The sequence below is a fragment of the Abramis brama genome (assembly GCF_963993115.1).
Source record: "Abramis brama genome assembly, chromosome: 10".
Lineage (NCBI taxonomy): Eukaryota > Metazoa > Chordata > Actinopteri > Cypriniformes > Leuciscidae > Abramis > Abramis brama.
The window spans coordinates 30,767,091-30,790,906 of NC_139972.1; the positions used below are offsets into that span (position 1 = coordinate 30,767,091).

Sequence of the window (23,816 nt, forward strand, 5' to 3'; positions counted from 1 at the left end):
TAGTCATACAAAGCTATTATTACCAGAGTATGTGATCAGAGCAGGTCATTTTACCATGCATGGCTATACCAGCTCAGCAAACAGAAGTCTACTACTGAGACATTTCACGTTATTTGAGCATACTTTGCTTTTCCAGTGCATGATCGGTACATGACTGGAGCGTTTGGGCCGTTAACCACAGAGCAGAACGCGCATCGCAAACACGGAGCCGAACATTGAGCAGAGAGCCAGTGCGCCGACACACACTCACACACACACGGAACCGAGAGCGCGGCGCAAACACGGAGCGGAAAAGACTCGCACGTGAAGTTACTAAAACAAGCTGCGCGAGAATGAAACCTGATCGCCGAACACGGAGGGGCGGGACGGCATATTTTCCATAGACAGTAAAAAAATGGACACAGCGACCCCATAGACTTCAAAGGAGAAAAGTTCGTACCGCTTTCTCCTTTGCACAAGCGCTTGCTCGCTCTCCCGTGGCGTCTGTCGTTGCTATGCCAACCATGAACAGAGGCGCGCCTGAAAACCTTTTGATCTGTCCATGCTGAAAACGATGTGAACGGCCCCTTATGGCAACGTGTGTAAGTGAATGTCGTGATATTATTGATCATTGTGAAGATTTTGCAGCGGTAATACATTGTAGGGGAAACACTGGTGTGTGTGTGTGAGTGAGTGAGTGAGAGAGAGAGAGAGAGAGAGAGAATTGAATTTGAAAAAGAACTTTATTCAATCATCATACACAAATCAACAAGCTAACCACAAAAACCAAAATTAAGGGAAAAAAATTAATTCATCTTCAAAAATTGTACAAAAAATTCCCTTACAACACCAAATCTTCTCAAAAGTAAACAAATCATTCATAGTTTTATAAAACTTATAATCAATCAGTACTCTTGATTTCACCAATGTTAAAAAAGTCTCAATGATGTTTTGACCAGGTTTCTGTTCAACTTTATCCCTTCTACTAATATATATTGCCATTTTTGCTTGACCAATAATAAAATTCAGTAACTGACAAATATATTTCTTTTTTTGACTATACTTAAAACCCAAAATAAATACAGTTTCAGTAAACAATTCATTAAAACCACAAAAACATTTTTCTAAAAAATCAAACAACGATTTCAATCTAGCACATTGTACAAATGCATGAAAAATTGTTTCTCTTTGCAAACAAAAGGGACAATCATCATTAACTTCCACATTTAAAATAGAAACAAAAGAATTAACAGCTAAAATACCATGAAGAATTCTCCACTGCAAATCCCCAACCTTTTTTGATAATGGCGGTTTATATAGAACTCTCCATTCTGGTTTTACATTTTCCTTTAAGCCAAAAAAAATCCTCCACGGTGTATCAGCTTTACTTGCCAGATGATTCTTATTAAAACCCATTACACAAGCTCCATACAATATCTTTCCTTTAGTAGATAATACATCCAACCACTGCGAGTCCCAAGTTTTAAATGGAAAACCCTTAAAACCATCCAATTTTGGTGAAAGCATCAAACAAGGAAAAAAATCATTTTCATCAGGAATAGTTACTTTAGCAAAATATTCTTTTACCATTAGACTCTCCTCTGTTGTGAGGGTTGACTTTAACTTAGCTAAAAAAAGAGCAACTAGTCGAATAGATCTAGTGCCTAAAAATTCAGCTACTTTTACAGCATTGTCCAATTTCTCTCCAGCAATGTCCAACAATTGTCTAAAAATAAACACTTTTGATTCTTGCAACTTAAAACCACAATTAAAAAACCTGTTACTTTCATTTACATCCAACCGGGCCCCAAGAATTAAAGGTTCCTCAAGAAGCCAGTAAAGTGAATAAGGATTTTCGGATTTCTGGATGTGAAACAAACTCCAAACTTTAAAAAGACTCTTATAGAAAGGTGGAAAAACAGACAAGTCCATTTTTAAAGGGTTTAGTAGGAACAGATGTTTGTCTAGTCCGAAGCCTCCAAAATTTTGCAAAACAATATGGGCCATTGCCCTCCAGCTGACATCCGATGCACCATCTAAAAGTCTCTGCAGAAACTGCAAACGAAAAGCGGCAGTTCTGCTCTGTAAATGGATCAGTCCTTGTCCTCCTTCTTCTTTCGGCAAATAAAGAACACTCTGTCGAATCCAGTGCAATTTATCCCAAAAAAAGTCTACAATCGCTTGTATTTTCATCAGTAGTTGGGGAGGAGGATCAACACACGCCAGCTTATGCCACAGTGAAGACGCGACCAGGTTGTTGATGACAAGAATGCGTCCTCTATATGACATTTTAGGGAGCAGCCACTTCCATTTCTCCAAACGTCCTTTAATTTTTTCAACAACTCCTTCCCAATTCTTTTGTTGAGTCGTGTCATCACCTAAAAAAACTCCCAAATATTTTAAACCACCTTTACCCCAGACCAAACCTTCAGGCATTTTTGGTTTTCCATTTTTCCATCTACCAACTAAAAGTGTTTCACATTTCTTCCAATTCACCTTTGCAGAAGATACAAGAGTAAAATCATTAATTATATCAAATAAACTTTGCACATCCTTTTGTCCACTTACAAACACCATAACATCGTCAGCATAAGCAGATAAACATATCTTTTTTGTACAGTTAGGCAAATGTAATCCATCAATTTTTCCTCTTATTTTTTGTAATAAAGGCTCAATGGCCAAGGCATACAACATTCCAGATAGAGAGCACCCTTGTCTTACACCTCTTTTAACCTGAAATGGAGCACATAAACCGCCATTAAACTTCAAAACACTTTCAATATCACTATAGAGTACCTGGACCATCATAATAAAATCTTTTTTAAAACCGAAAGCTACTAAAGTTTTCCACAAATAGGGGTGCTCAACCCTATCAAAAGCCTTCTCTTGGTCCAGTGAGATCAATCCAAAATCCAAATCAAGCAACTTTGACACCTCTAAAGCATCCCGAACTAAAGAGATGTTATCAAAAATGGATCTGCGAGGAATACAGTAGGACTGGTCTGGATGTATTACTTGCCTTATTACTTCAGCCAGTCTGTTTGCCAATACCTTAGAGAGCAGTTTGTAATCACAACAAAGAAGTGATACAGGGCGCCAATTCCTTATGTCAGTCAAATCTCCTTTTTTTGGTATTAGCGTTATCACTGCCCTCCTGCAGCTCAACGGCAACATACCTACTGACAGACTCTCACTCAGAACTTGTAACAAGTCCGCTCCCAACTCGGCCCAGAAAGACTTGTAAAAGTCAACTGGTAGGCCGTCAATCCCAGGAGCTTTTCCCGATTCCATGTCATGAAGGGCCTTATATAGCTCCCCCAGGCTTAGCACACCTGAAAGAGCCACATTACCCTCTTCTGACATCTTTGGTAGGGAGCTCAAGAAAGTACTGTCCCCATCACCCTCCGTTTCATACTCACTTCTATACAGATTTTTGTAAAAACCAACTGCTCTCTTTCGAATGTCATTGGGGTTCAGCAAAACTTGACCATCTTCCGACCGCAAGGCTTTAATCAATCTCTTCTGTCCATTTTTTTTCTCTAAACAGAAAAAGAATTTTGACGGTGCATCCATATGATTTATATTTTGAAATCTTGATCTGACCAATGCGCCGTGTGTTCTGTATTCCAGCAGATCCGCTAACTGAGCTTTCTTTTTGAAAAATAGTTCGAAATGATTACTTGCCCCAGTTGATTCAGCTATTTTTTGACACTCACTTAATTCATTCTCCAAAATTTCCAAAGATTTTTTAGCCTCTATAGTGACATTGCGAGTATATTGTTGACAAAACTGTCTAATTTTAACTTTACCAATGTCCCACCACTGCTGTATTGATCTAAACTTTGTCTTTGATTTTCTATAATTCTGCCAAAAATACTTAAAAGAGTCTCTAAAAAAACTATCACTCAGTAAAGAAATATTGAAATGCCAATAGGCGCTGCTAGGTTTAATGGAATTTAAAATAAAACTACATTGTACCATGCTATGATCAGAAAACCCTATTGGGATTATAGAGCAACTTTTGAAAATATTAAGCTGATGTGTATAACCATACAATCTATCTAATCTGGCAAGAGATGCCATGTTTTCCCTCATATGAACCCATGTATATTGTCGCACGTTTCCATTTAATTGTCTCCAAATATCACATAGTTCAAACTTCTTAATGAAATGAATCAGACGTTTCTGAGACGGTAAATGGGGTTCAACATGGTTCCTATCAATCACATTTTCTGTGCAATTAAAATCTCCCCCCAAAAACAAATATTCCTCTTCTGAGCAACTTTGTAAAGTCGTACATAATAAATCTAAGAAAAACAATCTTTCCACAGGGACTGTTGGAGCATAAATACAGATAAAAACCAAAACATAACTTTCATAGACAGCTCTGATTTTTAGTAGTCTTCCTTTCACAACCTCATCAACAACGTAAGAAATTGGACTAAAATTCTTAGAAAATAACACTGCAACTCCTGCACTTATTGAAGTGTTATGACTTAAAATTGTTAACCCCTCAAATTCTCTTTCCCAATCTGTTGCATTCCCTCTGTCACTATGAGTTTCTTGTAGCAATAAAATATCAAGATTCTTTTGTTTCATTAATTCAATTAACATTCCTCTTTTCTTAATATCTCTAGCACCATTTACATTCAGGGTTGCTAGACGAACTTCACTCATGACAAAGAGGAGAGAAAACAGCCACAAAAAAAACACACTCATTAATGTGGAAAATGAGCTTAACTTCTTAAACATCATTCTTAAGTTTCTCTACATTCCTCACAAATTTTTTTAAACGATAAACTTCTTTATTGGTGAAGTATCCTTCAGCCATTAAATTCCTCGTTTTCTCAGCAAACTGTGTTACATTAGGGAAATAATCTTGTACACACACCCCTCTCCTGTTCTTCGTTGACTTAAGGAATAATTTTATCTCTTCAGCATCATAGTTACGAACAGAGAAATCACTCAAAGACAACGCCACACTGGAATCTGAGGATTCACCTTCACTCTCGGTTTCATTATCATCGCTACCACATAAGTCAGCTTTCTTCACCGCTTTTTTACTTTGAGACTTATCACTCATTTTTCTTTTTTGAGGTGTTTTGAACATTTCTATTCCTGTCTCCATTTCCAATTCCACACAATCAATTCCACTCCTTTTCTGTACAACCTGTGTTACATCATTTCCACTAATAGCACCTTCTTTTTCTTTTTCAGGAAGTTTTGAATGTTTTACAACAGATACCATATCAACTTTGTCCTTCTTTTCTGAATCTATACCCGTCACAACAACAGATTTTATTCCAGATATCTCCTTGCAAGTAACCACTTCAGTCCCACTATGCTGGTCACCCTGTAACTCTGGACTCAGTGAAACTACACCAGCATCTCTACTCGTGCTTGGATTGGAAACCATGTCCCCTTTCTCAGTGACTTTCTTTTCTGGGCAGTTACGAATCAGATGCCCTGCTTTCCCACAACCAAAACACTTCGTTTTAGCAGTTGTTACAAAAATGATGTAATCAAAATCATCAGCTCTAAAACTAAGTGAAAGATCCAATTCTTCATCGTCCTTAGTTATCATATATGCAAATCTCCTGAAAGACACAATATGTTTCAGAAGGGGAGAACCCGTGCTAATCGGGATTTTTTTTATTGGAGATACCAATTTTCCATAGCGTGATAAAGCTTCTGTTATTAGCACGTCACTGAGAAAGGGGGGGACGTTAGATATGGTAACCCTCTTAGACGGTAGTGAGAGGGGAAGAACAGTAACAAATTCGCCACCAATCACAATTCCACGCTCAACTACTTCATTCACTTTTTCAACATTACTAAGAAAAATAACAGTAGCGTTATTCATCCTCGATGCGGATAAAATGCATCCATGTCCTACAACTTCGCCAATCGCTAAGCAAATCTCTTCTACACTCGCCGCCAACGCCACTTTCACCGCATTACGCCGCGTGAGTGTAGACAAACCTTGTGTAGCTGGGGTAGTCATGCTTTCCCCGGTAAAAACCGGTAGCACGCGGCCCTACCCACACCAAAAAACTACCACAAACTAAACACAAAACAAACAAAAACAAAAAGTCGGAAAAGACAAAGATATTAGACACAGAAAAACACCTTCACTCACCGCAATCGCAATACACCACTCACGCACTCAACACCCACACCGGAAGTGAGAGAGAGAGAGAGAGAGATTTGGGATCATTGTTCTTGGAGCAGAAGGAATGTTGATGCATCACTCAAATTAAATCCATTATTGATTATTCTTGTTTTTTTGTGTAATTTTCTTTATTAGTTATTTTCTAAATCATCTTATTAAATGTATATTCCAATTCACTGTGCTTTAATGACATAAAAACTGTATTCCTAATATGAAATAAAAAAAATAAAAAAACTAGTGTAAATTAAACGGATAAAACATAATCTATGCAGGGCACAAATTGCTGTGCTAAAAATAAGTGAATCTGAAGACCAACAATCGTTTAATGACATTTAAGCCATTCGATTGTTATCAAAATCAGAAACAATATGGAGGAAAAAAATTAACAAAATAGAATAATTATGAATGGAATATTAAACATTAGTTAAAATAATTCTCCCTCGCAGCTTTAGGGGAATTTGTATTGCAAAAACACACATAAAAAAAGTGAAATAATAGAGTATTATTTGAAAGAAAGAATAGTAAGTGTAAGATATCAAGAAATAAACATTCTGAAACCCACATTAAATTAACAAGAATTCTCTCTCTGAGCATCCTCGTACTGTGCCAAAATAATGTTTTTCTGTGGCGTCCCTCTCTCTGAACAGCCATTGTCCTGGTTTCCCTCATTATTTCAGTACAAGGGTCCACTCACAAACCCTGCGTCCCCATGGAACCCACTCCATGAGCAACAATGCCATCTTTGTCTGTTTTTGCGTGTGTTTGGAGGAGTCTATGATGAGAGAGGGTCTCTTTGGTTTCATGCAGAGTTGTGAAATGGATAAAGTAAAAAAAAAAGTATTTTTGTTTGTTTAATCACATCAAATTCAGAACCGGATCTCTGCTAGTGCAACAATAACAAGCAAAAACTCTCCAGTGTTTGATGTGAGGAGAATCCTGGGATGTGTTTCACCTCAAAGACTTTGTTTCTGTGTGTCGACCTCTGCTGCCAGATCATGGTTTTGCCAGAAATATGCACGCATAAAGATGTTAATAGATTGTTTTTTAGAGAATCCCAATGTTAATTTAGCCTTACGGCAACAAGATCAGAGAGATGATTTATTATATAAAATAGTTCTAGAAATGTGCTCTAGAAACATCATTAACTGTGAGGTTCAGTCGAGATGATTATATTGTGTTAAAGGAAACCAACCCAAAGTGTGTAGTGTATAAAACAATGATAACTAAGTGTGTGTGTCCCGTAGGACTAGGTTACGTCAGGACTGCAAGGTGTGTCAGTTTAAGTCACAGAAGTGCGTACTCTGGCCCACTTCAGATCAGCTCAGCCCAGTTTCAGCAGATGAAAAAGATGTCATGTATAAGAGGAAAATGGGTCAAAAGCAACAGCAGAGTTAACATTCATAAACACAACTCACACCTACTTATGAATTAGCACAGTGTGATAGATTAATACAATCTGACCATCCTCAAACTTTTGAACTGTGATGTATAATCTCTATGTATAATTGTGCATATTTTTGATCCTCTCCACCCGTGCCACTTCAGCGCAGGGAGGGGTGTTGACCTGGAATGTGGCCGGCATGCAGGCGGCAGGACCAACATGCCAATCTCATCCTCCTCTTTCTCTGTGTTATTCTCTCTCTCTCTCTCTCTCTCTCTCTCTCTCTCTCTCTCTCTCTCACACACACATGCGATCCTGCTGGTTGGTGTGGCAACAGCTGGGTGAGACTCTATAAATACTCTCCTCCGTTAGATCCTCTTTTTCCTGCTGTTTCTGCCGTCACTCTTCACCTGCGGTTCTGCTGGATATCTTCATGTCAACGGGCACTTCTGAGTGTCAGTAGAAGCTTGATATGATCCATATGATGCTAGAATGCAATTAGCATTGATAAAAGTTCAAAAGTTTGAGGTTGATAAGATTTTTTCAGGTTTTTGAAATACATATCAAAAATATCTTTTTGAAGTCTCTTCTGCTCAACAAGGTGGCATTTATTCAAAAATACAGAAAAAAACAGTAATATTGTGATATATTATTATGATTTTAAAATAACTGGTTTCTATTTGAGTATTTTTTTTAAATGTAATGTATTCCTGTGATCAAAGCTGTATTTCCAGCATCATTACTCCAGTCTTCAGTGTCACATGATCCTTCAGAAATCATTCTAATATGATGATCTGATGCTCAAGAAACATTTCTGATCATTATCAATGTTGAAAACAGTTGTGCTGCTTTATATTTGTGTGGAAACTGCATAAATGTGTTTTAGACAAATGTGAATAGAAAATAATAGTATTTATCTGAAATAGAAATCTTTTGTAACATTATAAATATCTTAACTGTTATTTTTGACAGTTGCTTATTGTTCATTCTTAAAAAAAAAAGTGATCCCAAACCTTTGAACAGTAACATAAATCATTTTACTGGTAAAATTGTTCTAAACTTGTAATCCAGAACTTTTCTTCAAAACTCTCCAACAAAAAGAACCATTAAAACAGTCCATGTGACTTTTGCCCGATATTACAGGTCTTATAAGGCCATATACTGTAGCAGGTTTAAATTATGATCAAAATTGTAGTTTCACTGATGATGCTCATTGTCATTTCCCGATAATGGAGAGATATATCATCGTCATAAATGGAAAAACAGTAGAAAATGTGTGTCATTTATAACAGAACTTTAATTCCAGGTGAACTACTCCTTCAAAGCTGTTTGTATATGTATCTGTGTGTAGATTTGACTCGGGTAAAGACGGCTTCATTGATCTGATGGAGCTGAAGATGATGATGGAGAAACTTGGAGCTCCACAGACTCATCTGGGGTTGAAGAACATGATCAAGGAGGTGGATGAAGATTATGACGGCAAACTCAGCTACAGAGAGGTGTGCATGTGTGTCTTTTTCATGCTATAGTTACAGTTTTGTTAAGTCTATCATCATCCCTACATTATATGACCTATATTAATACAAAATCGAGGTTTTGTATTAACAACTATGTCTCTATTTGTACAAAATGCTGCACATTCATTTTATTCTGTATTTTGCACACATAAGTTGTATTGTAGCTATTAGTTTAAATGTAGTGACACACATTTGTGAATTTGTCAAATAGATGGGTAGTTGTGCACACATTAATAATTAGCACCAGGCCTATTCATTTGTAGTTTTTTGTGTGTGGGTTGTGAAATGCTTAAAAACCGTGAAAATAAAGTCTCAATATCCAAATTTTAAAGAAAAGATGTCAATGAATGCACATCTTCTTTGTAGTCACTTGAACTTTTCTGGAATAGCAGATATCGATTACCTAAGCCTATGAAGGAGTGATCCAGCTCTCAGATCTCATCAAAAATATCTTTAATTGTGTTCTGAAGATGAACGAAAGTCTTACAGGGTTGGAACAACATGAGGGTGAGTAATTACTGACAGAATTTTCATTTTTGGGTGAACTAACCCTTTAATTCACCTTAGTTAGGGCCATTCTAAGGGCCCACGCACTTTTGCTCAAATAAGAGTTAATTTACATCACATTTACATTTATTTATATAGCAGAGTATTTTATCCAAAGTGACTTATACATAACATGTGGAATACAAATGATAAAGTACAGGCTCAAACACAGACTCAGTCTCTCGAACTTGATGAGCAGCGACTGGAAGCCAGTTAAGACAGATCAATATATAGAACTACATTCACTAGAAATAACTCTTGCTCTAATATGTATATTAAGGCAATATATACGTTATTACCACAAAATTGCAATATATTAAACATTTCAATTGAATCATTCTGGTTTAAATGAACCAGACTACATTAAAGATATGAATAAATTCCTTTTAAAATTATCATAAAAATAAACTATGTCACAGATGTTTCATGCTTTGCAAAGTGATTGTCAGTTTGTTTTATCATGAATTGAGTCATTTACAAAACATCTTAATGAATCATCCGGATACGGTCCAGGATCTTCACCATATTTCAAATCTCTTGTCTCCGATGAACTGTTTTCTGTCTCTGACTTTGTTTCCGAACAGCCTGAAAACACCAAATTGACCACAATATGATATAAAGTCATGTGATGTGAAAAAAAGTCAGGACCTTCAGTCAACAAGTAAAAGTATTTATCATAAAGTACTGTATTTCATTAAATTATATTTGGCTAAGCTGTGCACAAAATATATATTCTAAACTGAACCACTGACATTTATGTATATGACAAGTCATTTTAAATACGCATTTTTATATATCAAAAATACCTTACTTAATAATATTTAAATGTTTAAAAAAGGCCCTTCAACAATGTGGATCTAAAACTAGCATTGCTTGCATTTTTTTAACTGGTAATTTAATAATTAATTTAATCAGATTACAGAAAACAGATATAACGTAAAAATCAAATGATTTATGTTTTGTTTAGTTAAATTACTAAAACTTCTGTTTTATTAATAAATGATGTGGGTTAGAGAGTTAATAAACATACAGAAATAAAACACCGATCACACACACTTACCGCACAGTCTGGATATTGCTGTGACTGGAGACGACGCTGTGGATTCTCTCTGCTGATTCATCTGTGATCTTATTGTGACTCACACTATAAGAAGAAATGAGACAGAAACAATAAAATAACAGAAATAAACACGTTTAGTGTTTGTCTATTGCTGCCGTGTCTCTGTAACTCACTCCAGAGTCTGAGTTTTGTGCAGATGTGGCATCAGCGGCTTCATGCAGTGATCAGTGAGTTTGCAGTGACTGAGATCCAGTTCTTTCAGCCCTTCAGAATATTCCAGAAACAGCGCCAGCTGTTCACAAGCGCTCGGGTCCATCTGAGTGTGACTGAGGTCCATCTCTCCTCCCAAGGCCTGTGAAAGAGCCTCAGTCCTCCTCGAAGAGCCTCTCTGAGATCCATCTTTAATACAAGCCAGAAACTGCAGCAGCAAAGCTTTACTACAGCTGATGAGAGACAGGAGAACACAACGACAAACATGACAATAATATACAGGGAGTTTATATGGAGATAAATAATTGGACTATTGTGATATCAGTAATGAAAGGGATCTGTCAGGTTTCTCACCTCAGCTGGACTCGAGGCAGGATTGGCCAAAGTTGTTTCAGGGCCGTATCAGAGATCTCACAGTCCTGTAAAATCAACTTCACAACACTTTGGGTTTTCTGAAGCACAGATGAGATTATTCTACAGTCTTTATCAGTGAGTTTCAAATGTTGTATATTTTCCAGTGTGTCTGTTAAATCCAGAGCCGAGCAGCAGGAGAAGTCCAGTGTGTTGTGAAGAGCAGAGAGCAGAACAGATGCTGTCTCCTGCTGGAGATCAGAGGAACTGCAGCAATGAAGCAGCTTCAGCAGCAGCAGCCTGTCAACACTAACACACACACACACACACATTGTCAACAAAGAGATTCTTGAGCAAAACAACAGCCATTATAATATCAGTGCTGTAAATCTGCTAACCGGAGTTGTGTGACTCTGCTGAGCAAAGGCAGAAAGCTCTCCAGCTCCTCCTCTGGTACGGAGGTCCAGAGCAGATTGAGTTTGACAGTGTTGCAGTTCTCGAGAGTGAAGCGCAGGGCAGCGCAGTGAACAGAGTCCAACACTCTGCCGCTCAGATTGATGTCATTTCCTGCTGAACTCATCAGACTGGACACATACTGAGGAGAGCGAGACTCATAAATCTCCATAATGATGGACAGAGTAAAGCTGGGGCTCAACCTGTGGAGAATAAGATAATTCAGTAAATCTACTTGAATCAAAGTCACTCAGTGAACACAGAGAAGTAAACTACATGTTCTTTAAGAGAAGCAATGGATGCAATTGAACTGTTTATCCATGATGTGAATATGTAAAGTGACACAGAAATCTAATTTGCCACGGGTCAGCCTGCAAACTTTCTGATAGGTATTTAGAATAGTGGTTTTCAATTAATGAGTAAATATAAAGTCTGTGGAAAAACATTACTTTAAAAACGACAAAAATTACACTGTCTTTTCTCAAACGAGAGTTTCTTCAATGATTGAGAAATAAACCAGGAGCCCTAATAAAACCAGGGGCAACTTGTTAGCAACTTATGTTTTTAAAGCACACGATGGTTTCAAAACTCACATTTAAGGTATGTAAAATTTTTTAAAAAAAGTATATATATATTTTTTAATAAATAAATAAATATATATATATACATACATATATATTAAATTAGCGAGGGAAACCGTGGCTCTATTCTTCATGGATTATTTTTACCTTTTCAACTTGATTCTGTCTAACAAGGGCAGAAGTTCTCTAATGTTTTCACAAGAGATTTTGCTCTTTCTCAAGTCCAACTTCAGATGTAGATCTTGATGTTGCAGCAGGAAATGAATCACTTCCCAGGTCAGTGAGCAGGAAGACAGATCCTTCGACACCTTCTTCAGGAAAGAGTGTGTCAGTTCATCATCCTGTGCTTCATACACCAGAGAAACCAGCTGTTGAAGAGTCTCTTTAGAGAACCTGAACACACACACACACACACACACACACACACACAGAACAGGACTTGTCAGTTTTAAACAGGTTGATTTACTCACAGAAAATGGATCAACTTCGCTGAACACAGACCTGATAGTCACGGGTTCCTGGAGACCCAACAGAGCCGTGAGAGACAGAGCCTCTGATTTACACTCAGTAAGATCCAAACACTGAACAGACACCAGTCTCAGGAGAGACGTCAAGCTGCTCAGGGTATGAGAGAGATTTCGCTTTGAGTCTTTTGTGAGCAGTGAAAACTCCTCTATCAGTGGAAAAGGACCATTCAATGATCTCAGCGCTCTGAACATCTTCACTAACAGTTTGTCTTCCACACTGTCAAAGACAAAATCAGAGATCATGAGAAACATTCAAACAGCAGATTTCAGGATGATGTAAAAGTGTGAATGCAGATGATGAATCTGAAACCTCAGTTTGTGCAGGTGTGTGATGTGTTTGAAGAGCAGTTTGAGTCCTCTGAGAGAGATGGCGTGTGTCTGCAGAGTCAGGTTTAGTTTTGAGGGCGAACGGCCCAGAACTCTCGCCACAGATCTGCAGGAGCTGCTGGGTAATTCTCCACTCAGAGTAACAGTGAAGTCTAAAGCCTGGAGCAGAGGAGTCACCTGATCTGCCTTCACTCTCGGCCCAAACACTTTACACAGTGAAGGGATGAACCGCTCAGCATTCCTACAGGATGAGGAAATGATGAATAATTATTTATTTAAACATATAGTGCTTTGTCATACTTTCAGGCAGAAAATCTCATGCTTACATGAAAGCATAACTTTTTACTAGTCAGAAGAGTAATATTTAGCACAGACCTGAGCTGTGAGATGTAGGGCAGACACTGGAGGAATCCCCTCACTTCACTCTCTTCATCTGTCCAGTCTCTCAGCTCTACTGGTTTCTTCTCTGTTTGGAGTTTCAGCACTTCTAGGAGGATGGAGCTCTTTCTCTCTGAGAGATCTATGATCCAGACTGCAGGAGCTGACTGATAAACTGGCTGTAATGCTGGAAGGACACTCCTGCCTGTTTGAGTCTCATAGTCCTTCACATGTGAACACAGATCCAGCAGGAAATCACACTGATCCCAGGTATAACAATTATTCTCATCATAGGGGAAAGATGTGTAGCTGCACACAGATGTTAATAGTTCAGTATAATTTTCTTCTGTATTTGCATCAAACTCTGATGCTGAAACAAACAGATTCAGCAGAAACTTTACAGCAGCTTCTCTCTTCCTGTAGATAAGGTCACAAAATCTGTGGAGACACACATAATTATCACATTATTGTCCAGTGTAGGAGAATATAAAATATTGAATAAAAGTGAAAATATAATCCTAAATTGAATTTAGTAAAATAAGTCTTTTTGTATAGCTTCTATCTTTTGGAATCTAAATACAATTACAATTTTGAGTAACTTACTTAATTTCCTTAAACCCTTCATTTCAAGTACATGTAATTGGCACATATGAAGATAAACCTGCGTCAGACAGACCGTTTCTACAATGTTTGTTTTCTGATTTGACAGTGAACACTTCTAGAGCTCCATTAAAGTCAAGCGCTGTTTTGTCCTGTATTACGTCACATCAGTAATCTTACACACACACACACACACACCGACAGAGATGAACTGGTAAGACTGCATCAGAGCAGATTTTAAGAATATGAACACTGTGAAATAAAATCAATAAATCATGAACCAAAAAAACCCCCAAAAGACTCCCATTCTCTCTCTTACACACACACACACACACACACACACACACACGCACGCACACACACACACACACACACACAATATTTGTTTATAAAACATAAATTGTAGAGAATCCAAAAGCCTCTCTATATATTTCTATAGGGAGCTATAGGTGGTTACACCATGACATCACACGTTTGTTTTTAACACCTCCAGGTGACACTATTCACATTTTAAAAATGTATCTTAAAGGCTTTCATAATATTGCATTTATTGAAAAAATAAAAATAAAATAATAATATATATATAAACACTACTGGTCAAAAGTTTTAGATCAGTAAGATTTTTAATGTTTTATCTTCTGCTCACCAAGGATGCATTTATTTGATTAAAAATAAAAACAAAACCTGTAATATTGTGAAATATTATTCCAATGTAAATCAGCTGTTTTCTATGTGAATATATAGTAAAGTGTAATTTATTCCTGTGATCAAAGCTGAACTTTCAGCATCATTACTCCAGTAAAGACATTTATAATGTTAGAAAATATTCTATTTTAAATAAATAAACTTTCTATTCAAAGAATTTAAAAAAAAATTGTAAACAAATGTTTTCAACATTGAAAATAATAATGAATGTTTTTTTTTAGCATAAAATCATCATATTAGAATGATTTCTGAAGGATCATGTGACACTGAAGACTGGAGTAATGATGCTGAAAATTCAGCTTTCATCTGAGGAATAAATTACATTTTAAAAAATATTAAAATAGAAAACAGTTATTTTAAATTATCATAATATTTCACAGTATTACGTTTTTTGTATTTTTTTTGTATTTTTTTTTTATCAAATAAATACAGCCTTGGTGAGCAGAAGAGACTTCTTTTAAAAACATAAAAAATCTTACCGATCTAAAACTTTTGACCAGTAGTGTTTATGTACAGTATATACTGTGTATATATATGTGTGTGTATATATATATATATATATATATATATATATATACCTCATAGAATTTTATAAAAATTGCATTGTATCATAAAATCCTCTCAAAATTCTAAGTAATAATAAAAAAATATTATTGAACAAAAACAAATATTACATTGATTTCCCTGAAAAAAAAAAAAGAAAAAAAAAAGTTACATTTCAAGGCTTTGGTCACTTTTGACCATGAAGGGGACAGTGTGACCCCAAAATGAAGAGGCTCAGATCCTGTGAATATTTGATAATGTATTGTGTGATGTATATTTGGACAGAGAGATTAATATTGTTGCTCGACTATGCAGAAACCCACTGTAACTCGATTATAACCACATATATAAACGTACTGTGAGCTGCATGAAGCTTGTTGAAAAGGCCAGCGATGCATATATTGAGACATTAGCGCCCCCTTGTGACTTTAAGACGCATTACTCTGATGACTCAGTAATTTTCCTTTTAACGGGTCAATATTGACTGGAAGCAGTTCGGAGAGCTCGTATAGAGACTTTGCTAGTGTCCCGCTGTTACTGTTGTTGTTGCAGAGTGCGTTCATATACAAGTGAGTGATTTGTTTTAGGTTATTCATTATCTTTAAAGAGCTGCGATTTGAATGTGAGATTGATTGTATCTGCGTTAGTTAGTTATAATCGCGTATGTACGCAACACGCATTGTCGATTGCATCATCCATATACGGCGCTAGTGAAAGCATACACAGACAGTTATATATTGATATTTACGTATTATATTGTAATAATGTGTCCCTTTGGGTCGTTTTGGGTATGTGTATGTTCTTATTTACTTTGAAAGGGAGATGGTTCATATTAATGAAACCATATGCATCGATTCCAGTCAGCTCACGTGTCAGAGAACGTGATGCCATTTTTCTTAAGTGCTAATATAGTCTCTACATGTCTGAATCGATTGCTATGTGTATAATTATATACATAATGTATAGGGGTGTAACGGTACACAAAAATCACGGTTCGGTACGTACCTCGGTTTTAAAGTCACGGTTCGGTTTATTTTCGGTACAGTAAGGGAAAGAAATGCAAACATTAAACTGCAGGTTGTTTATTACTATAAACTTTTTTTAACAATTTGTTTACACTTTTTTAAACACTTTTTAATAAAATATAATAAAATAGATATAAAATAAAAAAAGAATAAGAAATAAAATACTGCTGCAAAGTTCTCCACTAAATAAAATACTCTGTCTCAAACCAATATCACAAAATAAAATATAATGAAAAATATAAATAACTATGATTACAGTGCAGGAACAGAAATAGCCCTATATTAAAATAATATTAAACAAATATATTAATGTATTATTATTTTTCAATAATCAATCAACATAATCAATTTAAGATTTTTTTTCCCACTTTTTTAATAATTATCAAAATAAAATATAGTCCAAAGCTATAGTCCAAAGCTATTATTACCAGAGCATGTGATCAGAGCAGGTCATTTTACCATTGTTGCCAACATGACTATACCAGCTCAGCAAACAGAAATCTAAGTTACTACTGAGAAATTTCACCTTATTTGAGCGGACTTTGCTTTTCCAGTGCATGATCGGTACATGATTGGAGTGTTTGGGCCGTTAACGACAGAGCAGAACGCGCAGCGCAAACACGGACTCGAACATTGAGCAGAGAGCGCAGCGGGTCGTCGACACACACACACACACACACACACACACACGCAAGCGCCACGGAACGGAGAGTGCGGCGGCGCACACGAAGCGGAAAAGCTTTTTTTCGCCATGCAGTCTATTTCATTGTTACAGTGACGACGGGTAAAACACGGGTAAAACCAGAGAATGTCTAATAGGAAAAAACATTAGAATCAGCTGCAGGGCGGGATTTGCGCTGAACGCGGAGACTTCCGCCACTTAATATGTTCGTGTGGAAACACGAAAATGTACCTATGTTCCGCACACAAAATATTGCATTCAGTCATTCGGTACACACGTGCACCGAACCGAAAGCCCTGTACCGAAACGGTTCGGTACGAATACACGTACCGTTACACCCCTAATAATGTACGTATAATTGACAGATTGTGTTCATTCTTGTTATTACTGTTCATGACTAATTTAGTATTATTATTTTCTGTTTGTTTTAGAACCACTCATACTACGTTAGACTCCAAACTACTCTGTCATACCTTCTACTACTTGTACTCAAATTGTTCACTCAACTCAATTCTACGACTGTAACTGTCTCTACAAGCCTCAATCCATTAAAGTGTACTTCGTCTCTGACCGGACGACTTATGTCTGCTCAATATCCACCAGCACCACACTAGTCTACCCAACAAAGCTGATACAATAGAAATACATGAACAAAATCAATCTCTACAGAGACTGACTGAACAAGAGTGAGAGAAGGATTTGAACAACAGATTTACTTACAACACGACTGCCAGCGGCCAGATGCAGAAACAGAGACGCTTAGTTAAAACTGTGTCATGAGAACAGTGTTGGGCTCGTTACTCAAAACATAATATATATAATTTACTCATTACTAGTTACTCCTTTCAAAAATAATATTATTACTTTACTTATTACTCCCGACCAACAGTAATTAATTACACCACTAGTTACAACACTTTTCCATTACATCTCCAAAAAATGGGTAATTGCATCATTTTTGCAGCCTGTGAATCCATGAAAGTTACACATAAACGAAGAGTACAACTGTCTCAAACTGATGACAAGCCACAGTTTTATTAAGTAACTTCTGTTATTTAATAAAGCAGCAACATAGAAAAATGAAAATAAAGGCTGTATTTTCAGCCGCTATATGATCTGAGCTTCTCCATCTTCAGACAAAGCCAGCTTTCTGCGTTGGTGAAGTCATGAGCGCACACGCACAACAGCGATTATGAAAACTGATAGGGATGATTGGATTTTTGAATTTCAAATCATTAGCAATTGTGACAAAAAAATAAATGATATTAGTTACACTACTAGTTACCAGAGAAAGTAATATTACTGTAACGCATCACCAGTAACTTTACTGCCCAACACTGCACAAGAACTAGTCTGAACAACTAGCAGTTAGTTAGGGCTAATCAGACTTACTTTTCAGATTCAAATTACACCAATATACCTCTTTATGATCAGTCTTGAATAAAATAATTAGATGACTAACTTGTAAGACTAGTCTAAGATGTTTATGCAACTTAGTGTTTTCAATTCTGGTTCACATATTGTATTCCTAACATACACTGTACATTGATTTATTAATTCTATTGTGAGCACTGAATACAATAATCAAGCATGGTTGGTCTGTTCCCCATGAGACTCTCACCTGAGCTGTGAGATGTAGGGCAGACACTGGAGGAATCCCCTCACTTCACTCTCTTCATCTGTCCAGTCCATCAGCTCTACTGGTTTCTTCTCTGTTTGGAGTTTCAGCACTTCTAGGAGGATGGAGCTCTTTCTCTCTGAGAGATATATGATCCAGACTGCAGGAGCTGACTGATAAACTGGCTGTAATGCTGGAAGGACACTCCTGCCTGTTTGAGTCTCATAGTCCTTCACATGTGAACACAGATCCAGCAGGAACTCACAGTGTTCATCCTGATGGAACTCATCATAAAGCTCATCATTGTCATAACAGAGAAATGATCTGTAGCTGCACACAGATGTTAAAAGCTCAATGAAACTCTCTCCTGTAGTTGTAACACACTTTGAAGCTGCAACAGTCAGATTCAGCAGAAACTGGGCAGCAGATTCTTTTTCCTCAGAAGCACATTCATGAATTCTGTGGACAGAGACAAAATGAGAATGTTAATGTCCAGAGCTGGATAAAATAAAATCCTGTATATGATCCACCATATAAATGAGCAGAGTTTTTTAATCTAATGTTTGTTAGAGCTGAATCAAGAGTGTTTATCTGTCTTTTAAATACAATTATAAATGAAGCATTTCAAAAATTAGACTTTTCTGGGATTTTTTTTGTCTCAGGTTTCTAAAAAGTAAGCGGACAGTTAAAAAATGGGGGAAAAATAATCACATAATGAAATCACCTTATTTCTTTTAGACATACTTTCAAAATGATTTAAGCCCCTGAATCAGTTATTATGAAGGTAAAACTACGACAGTTTTTACACTGTGTTTGTCCGCTGACCATAATGACAGTAAATGCTTTATCTAGAGCTTTGTTAAAGTCAAGTGCAGTTTGTCCTGTATATGATCACATCAGTAATCACGTTCACATGTACTTTACATGTTTGATTTCAGACGGACTAAAACTATTATTCATCTTCTAAAACTATTATTCATCTTCTAGTCTGAATAAAATTGCACCAGTTCGGTTTTTCTAAAGACAAACTAACAAACCTAGATAATGTGATTGTAGTTTTTCTTCATCCAGCATGTATACATGTTACAATAATCACACTACAATTGGCTTCATCATTGTACACATTCTCTGAAAGACAGAGGTAATGTACTATGTGTATTTAATTGTGTAAATATATGATTATGTATTGTATCAGGTATATTTAGACAGAGAGATGAAAATTGCAGCTCGACTAAGCAAAAATCCTCTGTTGATCAATTATAACTGCACATGTAAACATACTGTGAGCTGCATGAAGCTGATACAATAGAAATATGAACACAATCTCTCTCTACACAGCAGAAACAAACTGAATGAATGAGGGTGAGAGCAGGATTTCAACAACAGATCTACTTACAGTTGTACAACACTAATGCTACTGACAAAACCACACGTCAATGTAGTGTTTTCTTTTTTTGTGTGATTACATGCAGTTCAATTCTGGTTCACATTCATGTTGTTTAATAGATATGTAAGTTAATTAATTAATTGTAATTAATTAATTAATTAATTGTAGTAAGTTACATTAATTCTATTGTGAGCACTGAATACAATAATCAAGTATGGTTGGTCTGTTCCCCATGAGATTCTCACCTGAGCTGTGAGATGTAGGGCAGACACTGGAGGAATCCCCTCACTTCACTCTCTTCATCTGTACAGTCCATCAGCTCTACTGGTTTCTTCTCTGTTTGGAGTTTCAGCACTTCTAGGAGGATGGAGCTCTTTCTCTCTGAGAGATTTATTCTCCAGACTGCAGGAGCTGACTGATAAACTGGCTGTAATGCTGGAAGGACACTCCTGCCTGTTTGAGTCTCATAGTCCTTCACATGTGAACACAGATCCAGGAGGAAATCACACTGATGAATCTGATCCTCAGTTTCTTCATAATAATCCTCATCATAGGGGAAAGATGTGTAGTTGCACACAGATGTTAATAGTTCAGTGTAATTTTCCTCTGTATTTGCATCAAACTCTGATGCTGAAACAAACAGATTCAGCAGAAACTTTACAGCAGCTTCTCTCTCCATGTAGATAAGGTCACGAAAACTGTGGAGACACACATAATTATCACTTTATTGTACAGTGTAGAAGAATATAAAATATTTAATAAAAGTGAAAATATAATCCTAAATTGAATTTAGTAACATAAGTATTTTTGTATAGCTTTTATCTTTTGGAAAATTAATACAATTCAAGTTTTGAGTTACTTAATTTCCTTAAACCTTTCATTTCAAGTACATGTAATTGAAAGTTTCTACACTGTTTGTTTTCTGATTTGACAGTAAACACTTAATCTAGAGCTCCATTAAAGTCAGGTGCTGTTTTACATCACAACAGTAATCTCACACACACACACACACGCCAGACCAATCACAGTATTTGTTTATAAAACATAAATTGTACAGAATCCAAAAGCCTCTTTATATATTTCTATAGGGAGCTATAGGTGATTACATCATGACATCACACATTTGTTTTTTAACGCCTTCAGGTGACACTATTCTCACTTTAAAAATGTATTTTAAAAGCTTTCATAATATTGCATTTATTGAAAAATAATAATAAAAAGAAAATTTCATTTTAATGGAAAAAATAGATAATAACATTGTATAAAAATTGCATTGTATCATAAAATCCCCTCAAAATTCTAAATAATAATCAAACAATATTATTGAACGAAAAAAATATTACATTGATTTCCCTGAAGAAAAAAAAAAAATTACATTTCAAGGCTTTGGTCACTTTTGACCCTGAAGGGGACAGTGTGACCCCAAAATGAAGAGGCTCAGATCCTGTGAATATTTGATAATGTATTGTGTGATGTATATTTGGACAGAGAGATTAAGATTGTTGCTCGACTATGCAGAAACCCACAGTAACTCGATTATAACCACATATATAAACTTACTGTGAGCTGCATGAAGCTGATACAATAGAAATACATGAACAAAATCAATCTCTACAGAGACTGACTGAACAAGAGTGAGAGAAGGATTTGAACAACAGATTTACTTACAACACGACTGTCAGCGGCCAGATGCAGAAACAGAGACGCTTAGTTAAAACTGTGTCATGAGAACAGTGTTGGGCTCGTTACTCAAAACATTTATAATTTACTCATTACTAGTTACTCCTTTCAAAAATAATATTATTACTTTACTTATTACTCCCGGCCAACAGTAATTAATTACACTACTAGTTACAACACTTTTCCATTATACCTCCATAAAATTGGTAATTGCATAATTTTTGCAGCCTGTGAATCCATGAAAGTTACAAATAAACGAAGAGTACAACTGTCTCAAACTGATGACAAGCCACAATTTGATTAAATAACTTCTGTTATTTAATAAAGCAGCAACACAGAAATTAAAATAAAGGCTGTATTTTCAGCCGCTATATGATCTGGGCTTCTCCATCTTCAGACAAAGCCAGCTTGCTGCGTTGGTGAAGTCATGAGCGCACACACACAACAGCGATTATGAAAATTGATAGGGATGATTGGATTTTTGAATTTCAAAATAAATGTTATTAGTTACACTACTAGTTACCAGAGAAAGTAATATGACTGTAACGCATCACTAGTAACTAGTTACTGCCCAACACTGCACAAGAACTAGTCTGAACAACTAGCAGTTAGTTAGGGCTAATCAGACTTACTTTTCAGATTCAAATTACACCAATATACCTCTTTATGTAACTCTTTTAAAACAGTTATTATCAGTCTTGAATAAAATAATTAGATGACTAACTTGTAAGACTAGTCTAAGAAGTTCATGCAACTTAGTGTTTTCAATTCTGGTTCACATATATATTGTGTCCCTAACATACTCTGTACATTCATTTCATTAATTTATTGTGAGCACTGAATACAATAATCAAGCATGGTTGGTCTGTTCCCCATCAGACTCTCACCTGAGCTGTGTGATGTAGGGCAGACACTGGAGGAATCCCCTCACTTCACTCTCTTCATCTGTCCAGTCTATCAGCTCTACTGGTTTCTTCTGTGTTTGGAGTTTCAGCACTTCTAGGAGGATGGAGCTCTTTCTCTCTGAGAGCTTTATTCTCCAGACTGCAGGAGCTGACTGATAAACTGGCTGTAATGCTGGAAGGACACTCCTGCCTGTTTGAGTCTCATAGTCCTTCACATGTGACCACAGATCCAGCAGGAAATCACCCTGATACTCATTACCATAATAATTCTCATGACAGGGGAAAGATGTGTAGCTGCACACAGATGTTAATAGTTCAGTGTAATTTTCTTCTGTATTTGCATCAAACTCTGATGCTGAAACAAACAGATTCAGCAGAAACTTTACAGCAGCTTCTCTCTTCCTGTAGATAATGTCACGAAATCTGTGGAGACACATAATTATCACTTTATTGTACAGTGTAGGAGAATATTAAATATTGAATAAAAGTGAAAATATAATCCTAAATTGAATATTTAGTCAAATAAGGATTTCTGTATAGCTTCTACATTTTGGAATCTAAACAAAATAAAAAACAAACAAAGTTTAAGCAACTTTTGAGCAAATTTTATGATGAATTTGAACCACTGAATTTGTGGAAGCGAATTTGTGAAGCGAAATAAAATGGGCCGAAAATTGTCTGTCGAATAATATATGTTGTATTTTTAAACAGAATTAATATTTTGGAAGTGAAATCTGAAAGGTGAATATGGATTATTGAATTTTTAATAATGAAAATGTGTGTGAAATGTTTTGAATTGAAATATTCACAGCTTGAATATACAACCATGTTGAATTTCAGCCCATAAAAATGCAAGCCCTGAAAATACAAAGCATTAAAATACAAGCAGGGTTAATGCAATGCACATTTTTTCAAGAAGTGCAATTCAACAAGCTTTTTTGTTTCAAAAACATTTGTCATTATTTTACTTCCATAATATCCATTAAAGTCAAGTGCTGTTTTGTCCTGTATTACGTCACATCAGTAATCACATTTATATGCACTTTAAACATTACATTAATGTCACAGTGTCTGGTTTTGTGTTTCTGTTGTTATGTTGTGGGTGTGGCATTCTAGTGTGTGTCCTTGTTTGTTGCTTATAGTAACTAGCTGATCACTTAATCAGCCCGCAGCTGCAGCTAGTTTATTC

At 36.2% G+C, this 23,816-nt stretch overlaps 2 protein-coding genes across 4 annotated transcripts in view; one reads left to right on the top strand and one right to left on the bottom strand.

The window, feature by feature from the left end:
* Nucleotides 1-9,575, top strand: part of LOC311091498 (EF-hand domain-containing protein D1-like) — a 103,291-nt gene extending 93,716 nt beyond the window's left edge. For 2 of the 3 annotated variants that reach the window (XM_084127452.1, XM_084127453.1), the window contains one exon: nt 8,884-9,373. In XM_084127452.1, coding sequence (XP_083983578.1) covers nt 8,884-9,061 — 178 coding nt within the window. In that variant the 3' untranslated portion in view covers nt 9,062-9,373. Of the gene's footprint in view, nt 1-8,883; nt 9,374-9,441 lie in introns of those variants that run through there. The other variant, XM_084127454.1, reaches the window with a different exon arrangement.
* LOC311091490 (uncharacterized protein) overlaps nt 9,488-23,816 on the bottom strand; it is a 300,883-nt gene continuing 286,554 nt past the window's right edge. The window contains exons 37-48 of the mRNA XM_084127442.1: nt 22,610-23,050; nt 20,288-20,740; nt 18,659-19,114; nt 13,480-13,920; nt 13,088-13,345; nt 12,752-12,994; nt 12,398-12,643; nt 11,615-11,872; nt 11,220-11,525; nt 10,829-11,098; nt 10,656-10,739; nt 9,488-10,180 (exon numbers count right to left, since the gene is read on the bottom strand). Coding sequence (XP_083983568.1) covers nt 10,114-10,180; nt 10,656-10,739; nt 10,829-11,098; nt 11,220-11,525; nt 11,615-11,872; nt 12,398-12,643; nt 12,752-12,994; nt 13,088-13,345; nt 13,480-13,920; nt 18,659-19,114; nt 20,288-20,740; nt 22,610-23,050 — 3,523 coding nt within the window. The 3' untranslated portion in view covers nt 9,488-10,113. The remainder of the gene's footprint in view (nt 10,181-10,655; nt 10,740-10,828; nt 11,099-11,219; nt 11,526-11,614; nt 11,873-12,397; nt 12,644-12,751; nt 12,995-13,087; nt 13,346-13,479; nt 13,921-18,658; nt 19,115-20,287; nt 20,741-22,609; nt 23,051-23,816) is intronic.